Source organism: Hylobates moloch, unplaced genomic scaffold (genome assembly GCF_009828535.3).
Source record: "Hylobates moloch isolate HMO894 unplaced genomic scaffold, HMol_V3 SCAFFOLD_8, whole genome shotgun sequence".
Classification (NCBI taxonomy): domain Eukaryota; kingdom Metazoa; phylum Chordata; class Mammalia; order Primates; family Hylobatidae; genus Hylobates; species Hylobates moloch.
This window is the reverse complement of record NW_026652283.1, coordinates 117,685,191-117,711,916: the sequence shown is the minus strand read 5'-3', so window position 1 is coordinate 117,711,916 and position 26,726 is coordinate 117,685,191. Positions and strand designations below refer to the sequence as shown.

Genomic DNA, 26,726 nt, shown 5'->3' with positions numbered 1-26,726 from the left:
CCCCGGGAGCTGCAGGACCCAGCGCCCAGTGCGGTGTCCTGGCCTCTTTCCTGGCATGCTGCGTGTGGCTTGTCTGGGAGAGGGTAAGTCAGCCGTATTACCTGTCAGCGAGGACACTAGGGAGACACAGAGAGGGGGGATCAGCATGGCAGGGATGCAGGTCTCACAGTGAGGTCGCAGACGGTGGCCACACACCCTGGTGTTAAGACTGTGCTTTCAGAATAATTAGTAATATGCCCCCTCCCCTCAGAAGTGTCCCATTTTGTATGGTGGGTCACAAGGCTCCCAAATGAACCCGGGGAGGCGGACAGCACAAAGAGGAGAAACTTGTCCCAGGTTTCTGTGTGCACAAGTTCACGGACCTAGCTCTATGGCATTGTCATTGCAGAGGCTCAAATTTGAATTCAGAAGCATCCTACATTTCTCCTGGAGCCAGCAACTGATCCTGCATTTTATGGGGAAATCTTTATGCTGTAATTATAGGCCCACGTGTAGGGGTTCTCGAAGGTCTCAAAATCTAATCTTGACAATGATGAAGGCCAGGAAGCATTTCCCAAGTGGGTGAGCTGAGAAGCATTGAAAGAGATGCTGGGAAGTTTCTGAGATCAGACAAGATGGGAAAACAGAGCATGCTTGGGCTCTGAACTCCTACAGCCCTTGCTGCTCACAGGCCAAATCGAGACTGATTTTCTATCTGCTGCCAGCTACTGCCGCTGGGGAAGGGGTCAGGGATGGCCAAGGCATCTGTGGGCAGCGCTGGTGGGACGCTGGCCTGCGGTTAAGAGACTGACTGGCCAGCCTGGGTTTGATCCCAGCTCTGCTGTTGATTAGCTCTATGGCCCTGGGCGGGATCTGTTCTCTAAAGCGCATGAACATTCCTCCATTGCCATCCTCTCCTGGACCAGCCTCCCACGCTCACCCTGCTGTGAGCACAGACCAGGCAGGTGCGGAGGTGCTGGGAGTTCTTAGACCTCCAGGGAGGAGCCGCTTCGGCCCAGGGTGTCGGGGGCTTGAGTCTTTCTACAGTTCCTCCAGTGACAGGTGTGGTTGCCCTTTACAGCCTTCAAGCTCGTCTTTCTCTTTGTCATTTGTAAAACCTCTTTGCATATGAGCTGGTGTATTTTCCTCTATCATTTGTTCTTCAACCTCTTCCTCCTCTGTCTCTCTACATTCCCCCCTCCCTCGGTTCTTGTTTTTGGTGGTGTTTTTTTTTTTCCTTTCACGATGCCCTTGCCTGTTTGTGATTTAGGAAAAACAAAACAAAACAAAACTAAGTCGCATTCCGTCACTCCAGCCAGCCTGCGTCCCGGGTTCTTGTCCTTTATAAGGGTCAGAAGCAGAGGCCTTGGACTCTGTGGGGTGACTCTGCAAGGTGGGCGGTAACTGGTAACCGCCTCTGTTCAGTAGCTGCAGGAGCTTCCAAAATAGGTGATTTCATCCCCCGGCCGGAGCGCTGCTGGAGCTGTGTGGGCCTCCCCGTGACAGCCTCCTGTCACAGGCATCTGCCGAGCCTGACGAAGCCCAGAAGACCCAGTGCTCAAGAGCTGCCAGGAAAACCTCAGGCTTTGTTTGGGCCTCGTGCCCCACACCCAGGCGCCAGCCGCAGGGACAGATCTGGGCCTGTCGGGAAATCCAGGCTCCATCTCTGGTGAACTCTGGATGGGACATGGGCCTGGGGTTCAGCAAGGGACATTTGGGTGGGGCTGAGACTTTGCTCTGAAGCCCCTTTGGTTCCCAGGGAATGGTTTCTAGGCAGATCCCTCCTCTCCTGCCCAGTCTGGGCTGGGGTCTGGCCTTTTCCAAGAAAGCCTTCTGGGTTGCATCTCCTTGGCCCCCTCTGGCCCCTCTTGTGTAGCACTGCCCAGCTGCCCCGGGCACGGGCGCTTTCCACTGTTGACGTGTCTCTCCCTGAACGTCCAGGATGCTGAAGATCTGAAGCTGGAGGTGGTGGGCTGGGCACCAGTGTGAGGCCCAGGCCCACTGCAGTTTGTCACCTCAAAGGTAGTGATTATTTTTGAGTTGTGTATCCCCAGCTAGACCAAAACAACTTTGGGCAAGGAGTTAGCATGCATTTTGCCAACATGTTCGTTATGTCTAGCACTTGGACAGGGGCACGTATACAGACAGATGGCAAATGTTTGAGCTTCAGACATTGCAGTGAAGGAGCTGAGACCCATCAACTCTGCCTCCAGGCATCAGGGTGAGGGTCTTCCAGCACAGGCTGTGGCTCAACACCAGCTGTCCCCAGCGGGTGGAGGTCTGAGGGGCGCATCTGCAGGAGAGCAGACCAGGCTCTGTGGCACCGATGGGGCGGCAGCAGTGGCTTGAGCTGTCTCCCCAGCAGCCAGCAGTGCCCAGGGGAGGGAGTGGAGAGCGGAACCGTGACCCTGGCCTCTGATTCCTCTCCCTTTCTTCCTCCCGTGCCTTCCCTCTCCCCGCCCTGACTGGCCTCCCCTTGTTGGGGTGGGTGGGTTCCCCAAGATAGATGGAGCAGGTCAGAGGAGAGGAGAGGTCGGAGTCTTTGCCTCTGGTTGCGTCCGTTCTTTGTAGGGAAGTCGGGGTGGGATGTTTCAACCTCCTGGCCTGCATTCTTCTTTCAGGCACTAGGGCGGGAGTAGCTTGCTTAATTCATAGGAATATCCATATTGCACTGGCTGTCTGAGAAATCAGACTATCAGACTTTGTTTCCTCTTTAAAGAAAATTTTTTTAGCAAGGTATGGATGGAAGTGAGGAGTGAGATCCTCATCCTTGGAGTTAGGACATAATTTATTTTGTGCTTTTCATTGCTAAACTAATCATTAACTAATACTTCCCATGAGAAGCAACTTGGAGACTGAATAAGTGTACATGGTCAGCCTTGCTGTCAGTTGGTTCCTGGCTTGCAGTCTCAAACCTGACCGCTGAGAGCACAGACAATTCTGAGCATAGCCCCAGTGGTTTAAGAAAGGTCAGATTCCCCAATCTCCTAGCTCTTTTATCTGTCCTCCCCTCCTCCAATAACCAGCGCCAAGGTTCCCACTCCCTCCTGACCCCTCCAACTTCAGCCTCCTAACAATAATCCATCATTGTTATCTCATTTGATGTTTGCAAAGCACTTTACAGCCATTGTTGTAAGTTTTTCCTCTCATTTGCAAAGTACTTTACAACTATTATTACAAGTCTTTCCTCCAAATGTGGGTGATGCCTTCCAAGTGGCTGGAGCAGTTCCCGGGATGCCAGCACTGGGTGGGAGGGGCTGCGTCAGAGGCCACAGCTGTGCCCCCTGGCTTCAGAATCACTCTTGCCCCCAGGGAAGTTCCTCTCAGTGCCTTTCCTAGGAAGGCATGAGAAGTGGTGCTTACTGAGGTTCATACCAGATGTTAGTGCTAGTTTGGGACTTAGTGCTGTGTTTGTCATTTAGCATTATAGGGCTAACATTTTCCTCTATGGTTACCTTGTTTTTGTAATAATTGTTAAAAAATATGTGTAACATTTCACTGAGCAGGTTGGATGGCAAGATTTTGTGGTTGGAAATGTGGAAATTCTGCAGATTAGGAGGTGTCGCGGGTTGTCTATTGGATGTCTTTAGGAAGCATAGCCTTTACTTTGGCTGTTTTAGTAACTCCTGACCCTTCTATCGCAATGGAACTTTTATGCTGGTGGGAATTCCACACTTTCTGCCCTAGACAATTAGGGTCTGCCATGAGTCCCCCACTCTGCTGAGGGTATATTCTCAAAACGAACCGAGTAATATTATTACTCATTATTGATATTCAAATCCAATTTGTCCAAATAGATCATTAGCATTCTGAGACCTGGGTTTCCTCCTAGCTCCTGTGACATCAATTAGAGTGATTAAATAGCATATGCTCAGTAAATATTTGGTGGTGACAAATACATACTTGGCAACCTCCGGTGACTTCACCTGGACAGTAAAATAATTGCTTGAATGCATAAACCAACTTTGACGTGAGCCTGCAGGAGCTGCTGAGGCAGACCTGTGTGTTGGGTTCTCAAGGCAGCCAGAGGTGAGTCAGCAGCTGAGAGGACGCTCCAGGGATTCCTGGGTCCTTTAATAAGATTCTGGGGTGGGCACAGTTCTGGGGTAGACACGGTGGCTCATGCCCATAATCCCAGCACTTTGGAAGGCTGAGGTGGGAGGATCGCTTGAGCTTAGGAGTTCAAGACCAGTCTGTACAACACAGAGAGAGCTTGTCTCTCCCAAAAATACAAAAAAAAAAAAAAATTTAGCAAGGCATGGTGGCATGCACCTGTAGTCCCAGATACTTGGGAGGCTGAGGTGGGAGGATTGCTTGAGCCTAGGAGGTTGAGGCTGCAGTGAGCTGAGATCGCAGCACTGTACTCCAGCCTGGGGGACAGAGTGAGACCCTGTCCCAACAAAAGTTTTTCCTTACATCAGTGTATTGTGGTAAAAAGAAAAAAAAAGTCTCCATTCCTGCACATAAAACAGTAATTGTGAGGAGAAAAGAGAATCTCCCCTCCGAACAAGAGGAACACATTATGAGACGTTTCTGACTTAAATGAACCAGAATGTAGGAGAGAAGCCAGTTTGCTTATTTTTAAAAGTGTGACCCTATCTGTTAAAGCAACGTATTGAGATATTTATGAAAAAAATAATAGAAGTCTGGGATTTTCTTCAGTAACACAATATGGGGGAAAGTGAATGGAGGTGTAGATAAAACAAGATTGACCACAAATGATTGGAAGCTGGACAATAGTTAAGTAAGAGTTCGTTTTCATATTCTGTCCACTTCTGAATATGTTTAAATTTTTTCATGATAAAGAAAAATAGGGCTGGGTGCAGTGGCTCATGCCTATAATCCCAGCATTTTGGGAGCCTGAGGCAGGAGGATCACTGGAGTCCAGGAATTTGAAACCAGCCTGGGCAACATAGTGAAACCTTGTCTCTACAAAAATTAGCTGGGGACGGTAGCGTGTGCCTGTGGTCCCAGATTCTAAGGAAGCTTGAGGTTGCAGTGCCCACTGCACTCCAGCCTGGGTGACAGAGTGAGACTCTGTCTCAAAAAAAAAAAAAAAGAAAAAAAAAGATGGAAAAATAGACTGAGGCAGGAGGATCTCCTGAGGCCAGGATTTGGTGGCTGCAGTGAGCTATGATTGCACCACTGCACTCCAGCTTGGGTGACAGAGTGAGCCCGGTCTCTAAAGAGCAAAATATAATAAAAAAGGAAACCTGAATGAGAGGGTTGCGCTAGGTTTCAACTGGAAAGGTGATCTTACAAGGCCTCTTTGTCCAAGTGTAGTTCAGGCTAGACCGCGTGTCTTTGTTCAATTTTGAGATGGTAGTGCCACCTAGTGTTTATTGCGAACACCCAACAAAATGACAACATTGCCCACGCCCCCCTCTTGCTGTGGAGTTGGCTTGGTCTAATGTCCTTCTGTAAATTCCTGGCCTCTTTAATCCCCTCATGGGCAGGCCTGGATGAAAGAAGCGGGGCTGACAGCCTGCAGGCACCGACTGTACAGGTGGCAACAGTAGTGTCGATTGTGGTGGTTCAGCTGGGAGCAAGCTATGGGCGGGAGTGGCCGCATCTCATGAGCGGCTCTGAGGGCAGGCGACCTTGGTGGAGGCTCTCAGTGTGACCCAGGTGTAAAAATAGCCTCTGCTGTGACGCCTGTGCTCCGCTCCCTGGCCTGAGCAAATAGCCCCTTACACCTGCACACTGTTTACTTGGTGTGGACACACAGCTACCTGTTTGCAGGTGCAAATGACTGTTTGTGTACCCAGAGTTGGGGGGAGGGCCCCCCACCATCCTCTTCTCTGGCCCACATTCCCTTAGAGCAAGTAGCTGAGCCACAGAACTAGCAAAATGAGCAACCTTAACCCCCTCCCGGGCTGGGTCCTGTTGGAAAGAGAGCTGTTTACCACCTGTCCTCCCAACTCAATAAAAGCTCCCCTTAAGAATCTGCCCTTGCCTCTGGCAGCACCATAGGAAGAATCTGGAGACCAAGGTAGATGTGTTTAGGGACAGCAAATTAGGATAACATGAAGTCAGAGAGACTTCTGGAGGTTGTGAGCCAGGCTTTATGTAGACTACGGGGAGTAAGAAAACTGGCCCAGCCTGTCTCACAAGGGTGAGGAGAATGGACACAGGTGGAATCTGTCAATTGTAACATTCTGTAGACATGGACAATAAAGGTGATGGGGGGCAGCGGTGAGCGAGTGAAGGGAGCGGCAGACCCCGGCAGCCTTGTGGTAGTTGGGGAGATGCTACGCTTATATGAGCAGCTCTAAGGTGCCATTGCTTATAATATGCACCTTTATTTTATATATCAATAAGCAAGAAAAATGTCCAACTATGATATGGCAGCCCGTACAGGTATATTAAAACAGAAAAAATGAATGAATGAAGCTTTTTTTTGCAGGACAGTTAGAAAATTCCAAGAACTTAAAAAGAAATTTAGTGCCTTTGACTCAGAAATTCTACTTCTCAGAGAGTATGTTAAGGAATAACTAGAAATGCACAGACTTAAGTAAGGAGCAGTGTTTATGAAACAAGAATCCAAAACTGGATGAAGATTAATAGCTGAATGATACTAGTTAAATGATGGCACATTTATATGATGGAATAATGATATATGAGTTTATAAAGAATTTGTCATTGGGAAAATGTTTTGGTATTAAGCAAAAGACCCACACAGACTCAGAATTACATAGCTTGGCAAAAATATATATCAACATATCAAAGTCTCACAAGGCCAGTGTGAGTACATCACCCAGTACCCACTGGGTGGTGTACTCACGCAGTACTTTGGGAGGCCGAGGCGGGTGGACCATTTGAGGTCAGGAGTTCGAGACCAGCCTGACCAACATGGAGAAACCCCGTCTCTACTAAAAGCACAAAATTAGCCGTGTGTGGTGGCGCATGCCTGTAATCCTAGCTACTTGGGAGGCTGAGGCAGGAGAATCGCGTGAACCCGGGAGGCAGAGGTAGCAGTGAGCTGAGATCACACCATTGCACTCTAGCCCGGGCAACAAGAGTGAAACTCCATCTCAAAGAAAGAAAAGAAAAGTCTCACAAAGGGCTGGGCACAGTGGCTCATGCATGTAGTCTCAGCACTTTGGGAGGCTGAGGCTGGAGGATCGCTTGAGCTCAGGGGTTCAAGGCTGGAGTTATGATTGCACCACTGTACTCCAGCCTGGGTGACATAGTGACCCTGTCTCTAATAAAAAGAATAAAATAAATACAGTCTTACAAAGGATACAATAGAACCAAATGCTCAAAACATTAGTGACAATCTGGATTTTCCTTATATATTTTGGCACTAATTTTCCTAAGGTAAATATTTATTATATCTTTATGCAAAGGGAAAAGCAATCTTACTAACTTTGAAAGGGAAAAAGAGAGAGCAAGAAGGTTTGCGCGGACCTCAGTGTGAGGTGAGAGGCCTAGGGCTGGAGGCTCTGAATGTGATATCTGGACTGAAATGCAGGTGTCCCACCTCCCAGCCCAGGACGCGGGTGATCGCTGCGACTTTTCCTCTTCTCATGCTCAGGGGAGCTCGCAGTGTCTGGGATTAGGGAGCAGGGGCTGAAGTCAGAGTAAGGAAGAGCAAGAGCAGCCCGAGGTGGTCTTCTCCTTCCAAGGAAAGGGCATTGTTGCTGCGCGCTCTAGATTCTCAAATGTAAGTGCTGGGTGTAAACAAAGAATTAATCCTCTGTGTCTTTTCTTGTCTGTTCCCCGCAACTCAGTAGATATGTTTGACGACTTCTCAGAAGGCAGAGAGTGTGTCAACTGTGGGGCTATGTCCACCCCGCTCTGGAGGCGAGATGGGACGGGTCACTATCTGTGCAATGCCTGCGGCCTCTACCACAAGATGAACGGCATCAACCGGCCGCTCATCAAGCCCCAGCGCCGGCTGGTAAGCACGTGCCTCGCAGCCTCCTCTGGGCACCTGGCTGCAGGGCTCTCGCTTTGGTGGGACATCCTCTGGTTTTGAATTTTGGAACTTGAGGGTGCGGATCAGGGGATTACATGGGTGAGAGCCCCATAATAATTCTCTCAACTTTAGAGTTAGCTGGAGCCACCAGAATGATCCAGGCTGTCTAGTTCAACCTCTTCGGCACACAGAAACTGAAAGTGAGGCTCAGAAAAGCTAGTGGCTTTGCCCACAGCCACTCAGGTACTGAGTCTCCCATCTGGAACTCTGGAACCAGAATCCAGGTTTCCTGGTTCCCAGTCCGGTGTTGACTGGAGTGTCTCCTCCATCCACACCAACCCTGCAAGGAAGGTCACCTCAGAGGCTGTTCTCTACCCTGACCTCGGTTAATAGTTGATAAATCCCAAAGCCCGGAAGTGCAAGCAGCTTGTGTTGGGCCCCGTGGCTGGGGAAGAGTTTGGGCCTGGGCCTTGGCTCCTGGCTTCCTGCTCCTTTTTAATATAATTTGATTCTGATCAACACCAACCAGCTTGGAATATATTAAGGAGGGAAGAACAGAGGGGATAAACCTGGTGCCTCCCTTTCTTGAGGTCCCAGGGCCATTCAGACTTTGATACCATTTGGACAGCGTGATTCCTCACTCTCCGCCTGCCCCCGGCACCTGCAGCGCTGGTCAATTCTACTCTCAGGAGAAGCTTTCCTGCCAGCAGTGCCCGGCGCTCACTGGGTTATTTGCCTGATGGGGAATGATGGTTAGGACAGGAAACCAGGTCTTTGATGCCCACGTTCGCTCTCCTTGTGCAGCAGAAACGTTGTTCTGATTTACTCCTCGCAGTGGCCCAGGTGACAGGAGAGTTAGGTGCCATCACAGGTCAGAGATCTCATGCAGGGTCATTAGGGCCCAGCCCTGCCTCCGGTTGGGGAGGCCCAGCTCCACAGCCACACGCGAGGTGGAAGGGCAGTGCCCACCTTTTTTTACTTGGACATGAAGGGTTTGTTTCCTGTCTTGCAGTCCGCCTCCCGCCGAGTGGGCCTCTCCTGTGCCAACTGCCAGACCACCACCACCACGCTGTGGCGCCGGAACGCAGAGGGCGAGCCTGTGTGCAATGCCTGCGGCCTCTACATGAAGCTCCACGGGGTACGTGGGTCCTGCGCCCACACGGCATCCTTGCCTTCTGATGCCCATCTCTCTGTCCTCCCTTGTCTTCTTCCTTTGAACTAGCATTCATTTTCCCTTCTTAACAAAGATACTTAGATTTGGAAGGGACTTGCAACTACTTTGCTGGCTTCTTCCATCCTTCACATTGTATAAGTGAATTTTCCATTTTACAGATGAGCAGGCTGTATTTATATATAGCAGCTTGATATGTAACAAAGGTGACATTTTGATTCAGTGGATAAGAAGCTTAAGGAAAGTTGTATTGACAAAATTGGCTGTTCATTTGGAAAACAAAAGGACAGCGTGACCTCCACCTCCTACCTTAAACAAAAATAAACTTGGGTGAATTAAAGATATTAAATGTAAAACATCTTTGAAATAAACTAAAAGTAAGGCCAGGCATCATGACTCATGCCTGTAATCCCAGCACTTTGGGAGGCTGAGGCAGGAGGATTGCATGAGCTCAGGAGTTCAAGACCAACCTGGACAACGTGGTGAAACTTTGTCTCTACTAAAAAAAGAAAAAACTAGCTGGGCATGGTGGTGCATGCCTCTAGTCCCAGCTACTCAGGAGGCTGGGGTAGGAGGATGGCTTGAGCTCAGGAGTTTGAGGCTACAGTGAGCTCTGATTGTGCCACTGCACTCCAGCCTGAGTGACAAAGTGAGACCCTGTCTCCAAAAAATAAAAATATTAGACAATAAAATACTACAAAAAAAGTCAGACAATAAAAACACTGGAAGAAAATGTAAGGGAAAGTATTTCTATAACTTTGGGGATGGGAGAACTTCTTAAACAAGATTTTAAAACTTTTTAGCCGTATAAGAATAGTTAGATATATTTGATTTTGTAAACATTTACTATTAGTGCCTGGAAATGATACCTAGGGAAAGTAGAGACCAATACACACAGTATCAGGAAAAGGGTTAATATTTCCAGAATTACAAGGAGCTTCTACAAAGCTCTTTAACTTTTATTGAAACATTCTCCATTAACAAAAAGGCAAGGTGCAGAACGCTACCTACTATGGCACTATTTTTATAAATGAGGAAGAACATAATTTGTAGGTGGTTGCTTCCACATATACAGAACACCTCTGGTACGATATGTAGAGGTTGGTCACCTGGTCACATGTATGCATATATATGTACATTGGATGCCTCCAGGAGAAAAAGTGGGGTCCTGGGGAGAAGGGATTGGAAGGACACTCTTTTTTGTTGTGTTCCCCCTTGGTACCTTAGATGGTACATATGCAAGTCTTAATTGTCCAAATACAGGTTAAATTAAAACCACACCAAACCAGAAACAGATAGATCTTATAGCCTAATAAGAAAAGAACAAGTGATCTTTCCCCCACTTCCCCAAAATGGGCAAAAGATATGGACTGACATCTCACAGAAGCTGCCCAGATAGCCATGAAACACGTGCAGATATGCTGAATCTCACTAAAAATCAGGGAAATGTACTTGAAAATGACCACGGAAGTCCCTATTTTGCCCATATACTTGGCAAAAATTAAAGTGTGTGATGCTATGGATTTGGGGAATTAGATACTCTCATATATTATTGATTTGTATTTGAATTACTGCATCTATTAACTTAGTGGTATTTTTTAAGGTTAAAACCATGAACAGCTTTATATCTGGCAGGTCTACTGTTGGGAAACTAGCCTATAAAAAATAACCGGTACATGATGACCTTTGAACCATTTATTGCTGCATTGTTTGTGGTGGTAAAAACTAGAAACAATCTTAAAACCCCATAAAGGAATGGTTGAAAAAATTCTGGTATATCCCAAAATGTGGAATATTGAGGAGAAATTTAAAAATAATAATCTAGAGCCATGTGTCTTGATCTAGAAAATGAAAAAGCACATTGCAAAGAAATATATGTAGCATGACCCCATACTATGAGTGTTGAACGTGCATTAAACACACATACATATGGATGGGCGGACAGACCAGTGGATGGGTGAACACACACACACAAATATACACTTATAGGTGTATTAGTCTCTTTTCACACTGCTGATAAAGACATACCCAAAATTAAAAAGTGGCGTAGTGCACTCACAGTTCCACATTGCTGGGGAGGCCTCACGATCATGGCGGAAGGTGAAAGGCACGTCTTACATGGCAGCAGGCAAGAGAGAATGAGAGCCAAGCAAAAGGGGTTTCCCCTCATAAAACCATCAGCTCTCATGAGACTTACTACAGTGAGAACAGTATGGGAGAAACCACCCCTGTGACTCAATTATCTCCCATCAGGTCCCTCCCACAACACGTGGGAATTATGGGAGCTTCAATTCAAGATGAGATTTTGGTGGGGACACAGCCAAACCAAGTCAATAGATATATATGTGTACATGAGCGTTTGAGAATTTTTTTTAAATGTAAGAATATATAACAGGCTGTTAAATCCAGTTGCCTCATTGGGATAGGATTGACGGTAATGGAGTGAGAGGGCTGTTGTTAACTTAGTCTCATGTATCTTTTCATGATTTCTTGTTATAATGAACAAGCAAATGCTAAAGTTATGAACACTCATAAGAAAATATTTCTTTCTACAAAGCATATATACAAGGATGTTTGTTAATCACTGTAATAGCAAAAATGGAGGGAAAAAAGCCTTTGGAAGGAAAATGGTTAAACTATTGTTCTTCAATATGGGAATGGTACAAGAAACTTATTGGGAAATATTATATAGGTATTAAAAAGATTATATTCTCAGAAAATAAAAAAATAGAATTACCACATGATCCAGCATACCATTTCTGGATATATACCCAAAAGAATTAAAGGCAGGGTCTCAAAGAGCTATTTGTACAGTCCTGTTTATAGCAGCATGATTCACAATTGCAGAAAGATGGAAACAACCCAAGTGTCCATGGAGAAATGAACGGATAAACAAAATGTGATATATATACATGTAGGATATTATTCAGCCTTGAAAAGGAAGGGAATTCTGGCCCCTGACACCACATGTCGAATCTATAGAGACAGAAAGTAGAATGGAGGCTGTCAGGGGCTGGGGAAAGGGGGAATGAGGAGTGATGTTTAATGGATATGGAGTTTGAGTTTTGCAAGATGAGAAGAGTTCTGGGGATGGTGGTGAGGGTTGCAGAACAGTGTGAATGCACTTAATGCTACAGAACAATATACTTAAAAATGGCTAAGATGGTAAATTTTAAGTTACATGTATTTTATTTTACTGCAACTGAAAAAAAAAGCATACCTAAGTGAATGGAGATTAACATGAGGGGAAGATTCTTCTGAGGCCAGAATGGGCTTGAACATTTGAGGCATAGCTAGGGGGTGGGGTAGGGGAGAACACCCTTCCACAAGGTGGGAAATAGGGGTCTGGGTGTAGAGTCACAGACAGATGTGCAGATGGTGGGGTCGGGGGGTGCAAATGCTGCCCCATCTACCCACAGTTAAATAGGCAAGTTGAAGTTCACATATGCTGGTGCATTTCTCGCTTAACCATTCCATGTTCATGTCTCTGAAGCAGTAATTGCTTTTCTTTCTGTATCTGCAGGTGTGGACTTTATCAATCCCACATGGTAGACAAGCATAGCATAGAACAGGGGCTAAAAGACTTGGCTCAGCCTAAGAGAAACCAGATGTGGGGAAGGCACCCTGCAGTCCTGCTCCCCAGGACTGGCTTAGGCATCTGTGAATGGCTCTGGGGCCTGCCTCCCAACAGAACTGTGGTCAAAGTATTGTCCAGGGACATTTTATCTCAGAACCTGGTCACAGGGCAATCTCTAGCATAGTCTCTTACCGCTCCCCACCATTCATAGTAGCACCAATGGCTCCAGCCAGACCCAATGCAGTACAGAACTGCTATAAGTAGAATGATGTTACATTTCAACTCACTGGGACTGTTGCTGTTGAGGCCAATTTTCCCAGCACAATTATTGATAGCACCCCCGCATCCTCGCCCCTTTTTAAGACAGGGCCTTGCTCCATCACCCAGGCTGGCGTGCAGTGGCATGATCACGGCTTGCTGGAGCCTCGAGTTCCTGGGTTCAAGTGATCCTCCTATCTCAGCCTTCTGAGCAGCTGGGACTACAGGCATGCGCCACCATGCCCAGCTAATTTTAAAACTTTTTTGTAGAGGTGGGGTCTCACTATGTTGCCAAGGATGGTCTTGAACTCCTGGGCTCAAGCAGTCCTCCCAGCTCTGCCACCCAAAGTGCTGGGATTATAGGCATTAGCCACTGTGCCTGGCCTAGCACCCACTTTTTGTTTTCAGGGCCCTTGTGTGGATGATAAAGGCTTTTGAATATTCTGTTTCTGCTGCCTGAAATGCCTGCCTCTGTCTCCTCAAAACCTTTTACAAACTCAGGTGTCACCTCCCCACTGAAGCCTTCCTTGATATCCTCACGTGCCCCTCCTTCCCACTCCTCACCCCAGGACAGAGTTTAGTGTTTCTCTGTCTTTTTACATCACCTGCCAGAGTCTGGTTATTTCTACTTGTCTATGAATTTCTGAGGGTAGGAACTGTGTGTCTTCAGTTCCCTATTCTCCAGGCTCTAGTAAAGTACCCATCACATCACACAGGTGCTCAATAAGTTTTTCAAAAATGGAATTGATTTCTTTCTCACTGAGTTCCAGAGGCCTGTGCAGCCCGTCTGAGCCCCAGGCTTTGTGGAGAGATTGCTTAGGTGTTGCTTTCTTGCAGCAGGTGTGCGTCTTTCAATGCTGTAGCAGATTATGTAGAAATGGAAAACCCTGTATATTTACTTGTGACCCTCCAGGTCCCCAGGCCTCTCGCAATGCGGAAAGAGGGGATCCAAACCAGAAAACGGAAGCCCAAGAACCTGAATAAATCTAAGACGCCAGCAGGTGAGGAAAGGATCTGTGAGTGATTATATGAATACATCGGGGAGCCCTCAGAGTGCATAAGAATCCTATCTTCCGGGTTAGGCAGGCCAGCCCAGGCCGCCAGGGTGTGGTGACAGCATCGTACATCCCTGGCCTTTCAGGACAGGATGAAGAGCCCAGCAAAAAAGTAACAATTGCCGTGGAACGTGTTGGGAGCTTTCGAAGCAGGCTCAACTCGAGCAGGGGCCTGATCACTGCCGACTGCAAAGACCCAGTGCTCAGGCTGGACCAGTTGAGCAGGAAAGAGGAACTTCACTCAGTCCTTTCATCTTTGGCGCTGCAGCCACCCAAAAGCTCAGTTGCTTTCAATTCTCTTTGGGCTAACGAGGATCCAGGAGGACAGGGTCTAATTAATCACGTTCCTAACAGATTGATCTCTAAGCCAATGTATAATTAACATCATGCAGTGCCTTGTGCTTCAGAAAGCGCCTTCAGAAATATTCTCTCCATGAAAGTAAGACTCCATGAGAACCAGTTTATGACCCCATTTTACTAACAAGCAAACTGAGGCTCATGGAGGACAATGATTTAACGAGGGTCATACAGCTGTTAATGCGTAGAGAATTAAACCCAAGTTTTTATGCTTCTGGGTTAATGTTCTCTTCAATATACCACTCTGCCTTCTTAATTTCTAGATTAAGAATAAGGGCTGCTCAAAAGTTTGAGGCTGCAGTGACCTATGATCATGCCACTGCACTCCAGCCTGGAGAGCAGAGCAAGACCCTATCTCTAAAAAAAAAAAAACAATACATTTAAAAAGAACGAGGGCTGTTCTTTTTTAAATTTATTAACTTTATTAAATTTAAATTATATTTATTTATTAAATTATATATAAATTTCTGAAAGAACAAGGGCTGTTCTTTAACACTTTTATGTTCCCTACCAAAACATTCCTCACTCAGTACTGCTACCCAGTTAAAGATTTTACTGGCCAATGCTACAGTCACAGAGAAAATGAATTGCTGATCTGATGGAAAATTTATCTTCTAACCTAAGGCATGACAGAGTCAGATAAACTGGCCCTTTCCACTACCAAGAACATGATCAAAGTTCTACTTTTCTACATTCAACCATGGCTTACCCCTTCTGGCAGGCATATTCCCTACTGGAATTTTCAGTGTCTCACACCGGTGGTCTCCCACCTCTCCTCCTGCTTCCCTACTGCTGACGAGTCCCCTATGTCCCCTGGGTAACCTTATTTCCTCTCACATAGCAATCACAGGTAGAAAAGACATTCGGTTCAGGTGCACAATCCCCAGTCCAAAATCCCAAATCCGGGAAGCTAGATTTGGCAGCAAAACCTATTTTGAACAGACACGAGGCTGTTGATAGTCTCTGTTTACTCCATTCAGTATGATATTCACATGTTTTGCTGTGGAGATATTAATGTATTTAATTACAGAGTATTATCTCAGGCCCTGCTGGAGGTATTCTGTAATAATACACAGTATTTGGATTTTTAAAAATTTGAATCTTCATGTTGAATGAGGAAGAATTTTTTTTTAAGTTTTGAATCCTGAAACACATGTGGCCTCAAGGGTTTGAGATGAGATAGGGGGAAGAAGCCATCCCTGTGAGAACTGTAGCTCTCTGCTAATAAGGACCCCTGCTGCTCTCCCCGGCAAATGTAGATAAAGCCATTAGCACGGACCCATCCCGGCTGTCTCACCCATCCCGGCTGTCTCGCAGGCTGCCGGCTGTTCATTTGTCCCTGCTGCTGATTTGGGTGTGCTGACTCTGCTTCATTCCAGCTCCTTCAGGCAGTGAGAGCCTTCCTCCCGCCAGCGGTGCTTCCAGCAACTCCAGCAATGCCACCACCAGCAGCAGTGAGGAGATGCGTCCCATCAAGACAGAGCCTGGCCTGTCATCTCACTACGGGCACGGCAGCTCCGTGTCCCAGGTACGCGCCACGGGTGAGGCGCCAGGGCTGTTCATGGGGAGGCCAACTGCAGAGTCCCAGAGGCCAGCCTAGTATTGGGTGGGACTAGCAGCGAGGACTTGCAGGTGCAAGCAGTGAGCTACCCTCTGGGCTAGGAAGACCCAGCCTTTGAGCTGCGTGGTGCCCTCAGGGCCTGCATCGGGCTGTATTTCAGGACATCTTATCAAGCTATGGTGATGTGGACGTGACTGTGACTCACAATTTTTTAATAGCTGCTGTATGCCACCATCTTTGGAAACAGAGAGGGGAGTCCGGGGCTGGCATGCAGCATGGGTGGCGGGGGCGGAAAACAACACACAAGTACAGCCTGAATGAGACTGCGCGCTGGGGCGAGGAGAGGCGTGGTTCCGCTGTCGGAGGCAGAGTGGGGGTTCTCTAGGCAATCTGCCTCCTACGTGCAGGGAGGTTAGACTTCAACAGGAGAGGGTGGGGAAGGAGGAGGAAGCTGGCATGGGGAAAGGCCTGGACCCTGCAGAGGGCAGGGAGGGCAGGCTGGTGGAGAGGTCACAGGCAGGATGCCACTTTCATGAGGCCCGGCTCTGCACGTGTGTCAGGGGATGCCCGGGGGCAGCCCAGGTTCCCTCTGGCGGAGGATGATGGCGCCTCGGCTTCCCTGCCTCCCCCCCTCTGCAGTTCCCTCTCTTGGGACCAGGATGCACCAAGCTTGATCACGGTCTCCTTTGACCAGCCCCTGCTGTGATCTTGTCTCTGCTCTTAACTGAAAGAGGCCGTTTCTTAATGAGCTTCTTACTGTCTGGGAGAACCTGATCCCACAGAACCAGGGGCACCAGGAGCCCCTTCTGGGCTGGGTGGATGGCCTACCTGTTGGAAAGTGGATGTGGTGGTGATAGGATGGTAGAAAGTGTCTCCTGTAACCATTAGAGCCTTCTGGGCAACCACAGTATCCACAGGGCCACCGGGTCATAGCCCTGGTCGTATACTGTGCTCAGAAGGAGCTGATGCATCACCCAGACTCTTCATGCCTAGATCACCAGGATCAGGAGAAACAGAGAGAAGTGCTCCTTGATCCCTTCCTGAGGGCTGGAGTCATCCTGGCGACATCTGCATAGTAGGGCGCCCTCCCCAGCCTAGACCTCCCAAGCTCTCAGGAGCGTCTCCTCGGGCCTCATCGTGTGCTTTCTGCTTTTCAGACATTCTCGGTCAGCGCGATGTCTGGCCATGGGCCCTCCATCCACCCAGTCCTCTCGGCCCTGAAGCTCTCCCCACAAGGCTATGCATCTCCCGTCAGCCAGTCTCCGCAGACCAGCTCCAAGCAGGACTCTTGGAACAGCCTGGTCTTGGCCGACAGTCACGGGGACATAATCACTGCGTAATCTTCCCTCTTCCCTCCTCAAATTCCTGCACGGACCTGGGACTTGGAGGACAGCAAAGACGGAGGCCCTGGGCTCCCAGGGGCGGGCCTTCTCTGCCTGGTAATGACTCCAGAACAACAACTGGGAAGAAACTTGAAGTCGACAATCTTGTTAGGGGAAGCGGGTGTTGGATTTTCTCAGATGCCTTTACATGGTGGTGGGACTGGAGGGAGCCCACCCTTCCGCACGAGCACACTGCATGTCTCCTGTGAGTTGGAGACTTCTTTCCCAAGATGTCCTTGTCCCCTGCGTTCACCACTGTGGCCTAGACCGTGGGTTTTGCATTGTGTTTCCAGCACTGGGGATCTGAGAACAAGCGGAGGGCCGGGCCCTGGGACCCTGCTACAGCCTGAATAACGGCATCTGTTTGCCATGTACCTGGATGGGACGGACCCCTGGGGACAGGCCATTTCCCCATCCATCCGCATGAGGCATGGCACCGCCCTGCATCCCCAATACCAAATCTGACTCCAAAACTGTGGGGTGTGACATACAAGTGACTGAACAGTTCCTGGGGAGCTCGAGGGGCACTTCACCCACCACAGACGCAGCCTCATCAAAATGCAGCTGGCAACTTCTCCCCCGGGTGCCTTCCTCCTGCTGCGGGCCTTTGCTCCTTCACTTCCAACATCTCTCAAAAGAAAAATCCCTCTTCCTGCTCTGAGCAATTCAGCTCTGCCTGCAGCTTGTACGTGTCTCTCCTCTGGCAAAACAAGAGCTGGGTGGTTTAGCCAAACGGCACCCCCTCGAGTTCACTGCAGACCCTTCATTCACCGTGTCACACATAGAGGGGTTCTGAGTAAGAACAAAACGTTCTGCTGCTCAAGCCGGTCTGGCAAGCCCTCAGCCGCGCCTCGAGATCCTTCTGGGGAGAGTGTAAGTGGATAGAGTCCTGGTCAGGGGGCAGGAGTGTCCCAAGGGCTGGCCCACCTGCTGTCTGTCTGCTCCTCCTGGCCCTTGGTCAGATGGCAGCCAGAGTCCCTCTGGACCTGCAGCCTCGCCCCAGCAGAAGTCTTTTGTCCAGGAGGCAAAAAGCCAGAGATTCTACAACACGAATTCAAAGTAAACAAACACAATGCAACAAAATTCATGGAAAGAAGACAACTGCTAAGACACGGCACGGGGGCCTGGAGGGAGCCTCCGACTCTGAGCTGCTCCGGGATCCGCTGCCTTCTCCTCTGCACATTGCTCAGTTTCCGCCCCTGAGGCTGGAGCTCATGGAGACTCCTTCCTCTTTCTCAGCAGAGCTGTAGCTGACTGTGGCATTACTACGCCTCCCCACATGCCCAGCCCCCTCACTCCAAAATCCTACTGGCTGTAGCAGAGAATACCTTTGAACCAAGGTTCTGTTTTAATCATCATTTACATTGTTTTCTTCCAAAGGCCCCCTCGTATACCTTCCCTAACCCACAAACCTGTTAACATTGTCTTAAGGTGAAATGGCTGTAAAATCAGTATTTAACTAATAAATTTATCTGTATTCCTCTTTCCCTCCTCCCTTAGTGGTCTTCACTGGGAGGTTCAGCGTTGTTGCTGTTCTCTTCCGGGGAGTCTTGAGGCGGTGGATCCACTGAGCCACTCACAGCTGCTTCCTTTATTTTTGGCCATTGGCCAAGGCTCCCTCTTTAGCTAGCAGTGGGTCCTGAAAAGGACACTCATCCCAGCCCTGCTAACGTGAGACATTAGATGGGGGTCACCACTGGGCTTTAATTTCCTAGGAGAGGGTTGTACCTATCCATAAACAAAGTTCCTTGTGGTCCAACAAAAGTTGCTCAATGTATTTATTGATTTGTTGAGACAGGGTCTTGCTCTGATGCTCAGGCTGGAGTGCTGTGTGCCATCATGGACCTACCTGGCTCAAGCGATCCACTTGCCTGTCTCTTGAGTAGCTGGTACCACAGGTGCACAGCACCATGCCCAGCTAATTTTTTATTTTGTAGACATGGGATCTTGCTTTGTTGCTGAGGCTGGTCTTAAACTCCTGGCCTCAAGCGATTCTCCCGCCTCGGCCTCCCAAAGTGCTGGGATTACAGGCATGGATCACCGCTCCCAAGCATCTGAGGGCGTTTTTAGAGCTCTCCTCCGGACATCAGGGTCTGGAGCATGAGATTCCATCTACCTGGAAGAAAACGTTCTCTCTAGCCCCGTCTGACTTAAAAGTGTGTCCCTCCAGGACAAGGAGCTCTTGCCATTTTATGGTTTGATCCACACAGGCTAAGGGGCAAATTATGTCCCACAAGAATGAGAGAGAAGGCTGGCACTTCCTCTCCTTTATCCATTTGTCTTCACCTCCTTAGGCCACTGGGGTGTCATCTTAAAAGTATGTGGAGTGGGGCCGGGCACGGTGGCTCTCCCCTGTAATCCCAGCATTTTGGGAGGCCAAGGCAGGAGGATTGCTTGAGCCTGGGAGGTGAGGACAAGCCTGGGCAACATAGGGGGACTCTCTCTCTGCAAAAAAGTAGAAAATTAGCCGGGTATGGTGGCATGCCCCTGTGATCCCAGCTACTTAGAAGGTTGTGGGAGGATTGCTTGAGCCCAGGAGGTCAAGACTGCAGTGAAGTGAGCTCATGCCACTAACACTTCAGCTTGGGTAACAGCGAGACTCTGTCTCAAACAACGAAACAAACAACAAACAAAACCTTTTGAAGCCCACATCAAGTCTTTTAACAATTAAAGAGAGCATTTATCTTTAAAATTAGACTTACATGCCTCTAAGAGGTGAGCAGTAACAAAATTAATTTTAGCTGGGATTATGCTGTGATTACATTTGGCTTAACAGTAATGAAAATAAGTTTAGGCTGGCTGCGGTGGCTCATGCCTGTAATCCCAGCAATTTGGGAGGCTGAGGCAAGCGGATCACCCGAGGTCAGGGGTTCAAGACAAGGCTGACCAAGATGGAGAAACCCCGTCTCTACTAAACATACAAAATTAGCCGGGTGTGGTTGTGCATGCCCGTAATCCCAGCTACTCGGGAAACAGAGGAGAATCGCTTGAACCCAGAAGGCAGAGGTTGTGGTGAGCCGAAATCTCGCCATTGCACTCCAGCCTGGGCAACAAGAGCGAAACTCCGTCTCCAAATAATAATAATAATAATAATAAGTTTACAACCTCTGAATATGTACCAAATGGAGCCGGGGTGGGGAGTTTTAGGACAAGCCCCGCACTGCAGAGCTCCCAGCTCTCACTCGTGGACCGAGTGCATGGGACACAGCCATTCGGAAAGCTCTTTCTTTTGGAGTGGGACTGGGTGTTCTGGTTTTAGTTTGCTTGTTTTATCATTTTGTGACATTGGCGCCTATTCTTCAGTTTGCATCCTTGCCTTGCTTGCTTGAAGCTGGAGCACAAATGTCCTGTCAACCTGTAACAACACAAGCATGCGCCATGCCTGAGAGGCTTAGCTTGGGAAGTGGAATCTCCAGGAATTTCCTTCTGTGGTCTGTCTGCCACTTTACACTGTTGCTCTCATTTCAGTCACTGAGGCCCTGTCCCTTATCCTCCAGGGACATGGTGCTGCCCTATGAGCTCTGGCTCCTGCGTGACTTTTACATTGCTCCTCCAGATAGCAGTGGCAGTGGCATTTGCAAAAAGGCTATTTGAGAACAAATAAGAATAAAATCATCAAAGCGAAGACGATAGCAAAACAGCCCTCATTTTTCAAAGTCCATTCTTTTTTCTGGTCTGTGCACTGCCAGCTCACTTCTCTGGCTAAAACCCGGGGGCGGCGGGGGTGTGTGTGGGGAGGTTAGTTTTGCAGAAAGTACTGATGGCATGGCTGTGCTCCAAGTTAACCAGAACACAAGAATCGAAAAAGTCTGTGAGATACTGGTGCTCGTGATCGTAGGCTCCAGGTTGGGGAGTTTTCAGATGAACACAAAAGGGGGCTTCTCCCATCCCAAGATGAGTGATAAATGAGGCGCTTACACTCACACTCACTCCATTCCCTCTGGGATGACTGTCTTCCGTCCTACAGCTGTTGCTGCTGTTATTCGCCTGATAAACTTCTTTCCCTCTCCTTCCCTCTGAGACACACACACACACACACACACACACACACACACACACACTGAGTTAATTCAGAAGCAGCTGAATACTATGGACAATACTAGTGGACAATATCAGCATACTGCGCATACAACCAAGATACCGTAGTCTCTTGTGCTGCCTCTTGAAGACGAATTTGCTGAAAGTGAGTTGTAATTAGAGACGTTAAAAAAAATATTGGCTGGGCGCGGTGGCTCACTCCTGTAATCCCAGCACTTTTGGAGGGGAGACAGGTGGATCACCTGAGGTCGGGAGTTCGAGACCAGCCTGGCTAACATGACGAAACCCCGTCTCTACTAAGAATACAAAAAATTAGCCAGGCACGGTGGTGGGCACCTGTAATCTCAGCTACTTGGGAGGCTGAGGCCGAAGAATTTCTTGAACCCGGGAGGTGCAGGTTGCAGTGACCCGAGATCACGCCATTGCAGTCCAGCCTGGGCAACAAGAGTGAAATTGCGTCTCAAATAATAATAATAACAATAAATTGAGATTTATCGTTCCTCCTCTCTCCTTTTCCTTGAGAACTTAATAAAAATGGAAAATATCCATTACTTCTCGGGTTCTTGATGATCTCAAACTGTTAAGCAGGGATGGAGGATAGATGTGGTCGGTAAACACTGAACTCACAGAGCCCTAAGGGGGCCAGGGCTCTGCTGACCAAAGCGATGGGTCCAGAGTGCCCCTGACATGCTTTTCCATTGGAAGGAGCTGCTATAGCCTCTGAGGGGCCCGGGTCCTGCTGGAGACTCTGGGCTGGAATCCTCTGTGATACCCTCCACAGTCGCCCGTTGTATACCTTTCCTTGGGGATTCCTCAGAGTGGCTTCCAACCTTCCCACTGGCAGAGTCCCCTTTACCCACTCCCACCCCTGCCATGGGCCCCATTTTTGTTTTTGTTTTTATTTTTGAGACAGAGTCTTGCTCTGTCCTCCAGGCTGGAGTGCAGTGGTACAATCATAGCTCAGTGCAGCCTCCACCTCCCGGGCTCAAGCGATCCTCCCACCTCAGCCTCCTGAGCAGCTAGGCACTACAGATGTGTGCCACCACCACATTTGGCTAATTTTTTTGTATTTTTAGTAGAGACAGGGTCTCACTATTTTGCCCAGGCTGGCCTCAAACTCCTGGGCTTAAGTGATCTGCCCACCTCGGCCTCCCAAAATGCTGGGATTAGAGGTGTGAGCCACCACACCCAGCACAGGTCCCATGTTTTGAAGTAGTTTTAACTAATCGTTTGGAGTTTTCCTCATTTTTCAGAGTCAAAAACAACCGCATGAAAATTATACCTCAATTTAAAAATGAACAAGCCGGGCACGGTGGCTCACGCCCATAGTCCCAGCAATTTAGGAGGCTGAGGCGGCTGGATTATTTGAGGTCAGGAGTTTAAGACAAGCCTGGCCAATGTGGTGAGACCTCATCTCTACTAAAAACAAAAATTAGCTGGGGGTGGTGGGGGCGCCTGTAATCCCAGCTACTTGGGAGGGTGAGGCAGGAGAATCCTTCGAACCTGGGAGATGGAGGCTGCAGTGAGCCGAGATCCCACCACTGCACTCCAGCCTGGGCGACAGAAAGAAACTCCATCTCAAAATAAATAAATAAATAAATAATAAATCTAAAAATGAACAAAAATCATAACTGTTCATCTTTGCTAATAAGTACCAGAGAGTCAATACACCAAGCTGGGTTCCTGTCTAAGGCAAAGACGTTCCATTTAGTTTACTCTGTGGCCTTGTGACAGATACTAAACAGATGGTTACTTAGATGTTTTCTGACTGTTTTTCAATGGCTTGTGGGTTCCTCTGGGTCCTGGGGCCTCCAGGAGGGGCCACTGCCACACACACGCACCTGGAAGGATCCTGTATCCATAGACATCTGCGCTTCTGCCTCCTTAAAAAAAAGGAGGGGACCGGAAGTGCCCACAATGGGGAATTCTGAGACTTGTCTTCTGGCACAGTGTGGTCATGGGCTGGCTGTGTGCTATTGGGCCATTCACACAACTGCTCCGACCTTAGCATTCTCATCTGTAAAATGGTTTGGCCTGGGCAGCTTCAGGTGTCCAAGACTGGACCAGCAGCTACGGAATCACGTGCTGGAGGAAAATGACTCACCTCTCTCTCTGGGCCTCACACACTCTCACTGGTACAGATGACACCTCAGGGCCCCAAGATTTGAAAATGCTCTTTCTGGAGACTCAAGATTGATGTCTTGGCCGAGTGCGGTGGTTCACACCTGTAATCCCAGCACTTTCGGAGGCTGAGATGGGTGGATCACCTGAGGTCAGGAGTTTGAGATCAGCCATGGCCAACATGGCGGAACCCCATCTCTACTAAAAATACAAAAAATTGGCCGGGCGTGGTGGCAGGCGCCTGTAATCCCAGCTACTTGGGAGGCCGAGGCAGGAGGGTTGTTTGAACCCAAGAGGCGGAGGTTGCAGTGAGCCAAGATCATGCCATTGCACTCCAACCTGGGCAACATTGTGAGACTCTGTCTGAAAAAAAAAAAATATATTGATGTCTTGAGTCTCAAATGGAAAGCAGTGTCTTCATTGTGACCCAGTTAATGAGGTTTAAAAAAATGATTCCAGAATCATACATCCAAAGAGCATTGTTCCTCAAAGTAGCCTTGGAAACTGAACTTCTTCCAGGAGACAAGCTGCTAAAGACTGGGAAGTTAGCACCCCTAAGTTTCCAACAGCTGGCCTGAGAGACCGAATGGAACAAAGAAAACTGAACCCTGCTAAGGAAAGGAAGTCCAGATTGAGATGCCAAGCCTGACTCATTTACAAATCATGTTGGGTCTCGAGACCATCTGGTTCAAATCCTTTTGTCTCTCAGTCAAGGGAACTTGCCCAAAGCCACAGAGCTGTTGTGAGGAAGAGCAACATTCACTGACCGCCCACCCTCACTACGAGGGCCATGGGACCGACCTAGGGTACTGCCCTTGCAGTTAAAGCGCCTACCATGTGGGGGCGCACGTGTTCTCCCTTTCAGCTTCCACTACAGCCTGAGTTTTCCTGCCGTCAATCCATAAGCAGCCCCAAAATTCTGCCAACAAAAATGACCTGCTGCTAATTGAACATGACTGCATGTCAAAAGCTGCTAGCAGCTTTCTATAGCCGCAGGAAACACTTCCATATCCCCCCACTCACGTTTTGCACACAAAAAAAGATGTGGGCCACGGATTTTTAGTCACTTGTTGAAGGTCACAGAGCTAGTAAGTGCAAATGAGGGTTCACATCACTCCAGAATCTGGGCTTTTACACTCCACTCTTGTGTCTCCTAAACAGTGGAAATCTACAAGCTGGGAAGCCCTGCCCAGTCTGGGTTTAGACAGCAGTCCAAGAGGAAGAGTCTTTCGGTGTCTTTCTAGAAGTTGAGGACGATCCTTGGTTCCAAATTCTCCCAACTTATACGTGATTAGAGAAAGACCTAGAGACATTGGGGAATAGGGTTTACTGTCCACGGCCACACACCCCAAATGAAGGGCAACTGGAAGAGCCTCCGGAACCTCACTCAGCTCCTGCTTCCGAGGTACCCGTAGAGCCACATGGACCCTCACCATGTGCTTCAGAATCCCCAAACTCTCAGCAGCAATTCAATCCATTATAGGATCCTAGTATTTTTCTCTTTCACTCCCTTCCTCGCATTCTTTGGGGCGGCCGTATTTTAATCTATTTTCATGTGCATTACAACTCTAGCACTGTTGGAAAAAAAAGAGGGGCACAAAGGAAGGGGGAGCAATTGATTCTGCGCCTCTTAGAAAGCTGGGTGCCTATCCTTTCGGAGCTGAGGCCCACTCTGTTGGGCTTGGGGGTTGCCCCAATCCAGGAGGCAGACAAATACTATTACTACTACTACTACTAATAATAATACAAATAATAATTATTAAAATGTTTAGTGATGCTATACACCAGATCCAGTGCTAGAGACCCAGTGTAGTCACCAGACCCAGTGCAGTGATGGAAGTGAATCATTCCAAAAAATCCCACAGAAGCTGGGTGCAGTGGCTCAGGCCCGTAATCCCAGCAGTTTGGGAGCCCTAGGAGGGGGCAGATCATCTGAGGTCAGGAGGTCGAGACCAGCCTGGCCAACATGGTGAAACCCTTTCTCTACAAAAAATACAAAAATTAGCAGGGCGTGGTGGTAGGCGCCTGTAATCCCAGCCACTCGGGAGGCAGAGGCAGGAGAATCACTTGAACCTAGGAGACGGAGGTTGCAGTAAGCTGAGATCGCACCACTGTACTCCGGCCTGGGTGACAGAGTGAGACTGTCAAAAAAAAGAAAAGAAAGAAGAGAAAGAGAGAAATAAAGAAAAGAAAGGAAGGGAGGGAGGGAGGAACGAAAGAAAGAAAAAGAAGAAAGAAAGAAAGAAAAGGAAGAAAGAAAGAAGAAAGAAAAAGAAAGAAAGAAAGAAAGAGAAAGAAAGAAAGAAAGAAAGAAAGAAAGAAAGAAAGAAAGAAAGAGAAAAAGAAAATAAATCAGTAAGGTCATTATTTACAGATGAAGAAACTGAGATGCAGAAAGGGTGAGTTACTTGCCCAGCCTCTCCCAGCTGAGTGGTGGGATGTGGACCCAGGCAGCCTGGTATGGGAGCAGATTTCTAGCCACTCCTCTGTGGAGTCACTCTTCCCGGCTGGCCTTTTCCAGGCAGATTATTCAGCCTTTTTGTCTTAGGATGATGATTGCATATGCTTGCACAGCGCTTGCATATAGTTACAGTTTATGTGTGTTTCTTAGCTAGTATCTCATTTAATCATTCACATAACATGGATGAATTGAATCATTCACTCAATTTGTTGAGTGTCTACCAACTGCCAATCGCTGTGCTCCAAATTCTTGCTGCTCAAAATGTAGCCCCTAGGGCCAGGCGCAGTGGCTCAAACCTGTAATCCTAGCACTTTGGGAGGCCGAGGAGGGGGGATCACCTAGGTTAGGAGTTTGAGACCAGCCTGGCCAACATGGTGAAACCCCATCTCTACTAAAAATACAAAAATTAGCTGGGCATGCTTGTGCACGCCTGTAATCCCAGCTACTTGGGAGGCTGAGGTGGGAGAATCCCTTGAACCCAGGAAGCAGAGGTTGCAATGAGCTGGGATCGTGCCATTGCACTCCAGCCTGTGCAACAACAGTGAACCTCTGTCACAGAAAAAAAAAAAAAAAAAAAAAAAAGTGGCCCCTAGACCAACAGCATCAGCATCACCCAGCAGCTTGCTGGAAAGGCAACATCTTGGGCTCTGGTATTAATCTTAGAATCTGCATTTAAACAAGATTCCCAGGGGATTCATAGGTACGTTGAAGTTTGAGAAGTGTGGCTTTGTAATATTTCTGTAATACCATTTAATAGATATCCCATTTAATGAAGTCAGAGATACTGTGACTTGCTTGTATCCCCACAACTAATAATGAAGCAATATATGCAAAGAGCTCACAAC

General features: G+C 48.2%; 1 protein-coding gene and 1 long non-coding RNA gene across 6 annotated transcripts in view; both read left to right on the top strand.

The window, feature by feature from the left end:
* The window catches only part of GATA4 (GATA binding protein 4), an 84,364-nt gene extending 65,618 nt beyond the window's left edge, over positions 1–18,746 (top strand). For 3 of the 5 annotated variants that reach the window (XM_058442865.1, XM_058442867.1, XM_032758050.2), the window contains exons 3-7: positions 7,713–7,882; positions 8,913–9,038; positions 13,820–13,907; positions 15,698–15,846; positions 17,037–18,746. In XM_058442865.1, the coding sequence (XP_058298848.1) occupies positions 7,713–7,882; positions 8,913–9,038; positions 13,820–13,907; positions 15,698–15,846; positions 17,037–17,219 (716 nt within the window). In that variant the 3' untranslated portion in view covers positions 17,220–18,746. The remainder of the gene's footprint in view (positions 1–7,712; positions 7,883–8,912; positions 9,039–13,819; positions 13,908–15,697; positions 15,847–17,036) is intronic. The other 2 variants (XM_058442868.1, XM_032159157.2) reach the window with 1 other exon arrangement.
* Positions 18,747–20,152: 1,406 nt separating this feature from the next.
* Positions 20,153–20,855, top strand: LINC02905 (long intergenic non-protein coding RNA 2905). Its single transcript, XR_009214554.1, has one exon. It is a non-coding gene; the product is annotated as a long intergenic non-protein coding RNA 2905 (long non-coding RNA).
* Positions 20,856–26,726: the final 5,871 nt, after the last annotated feature.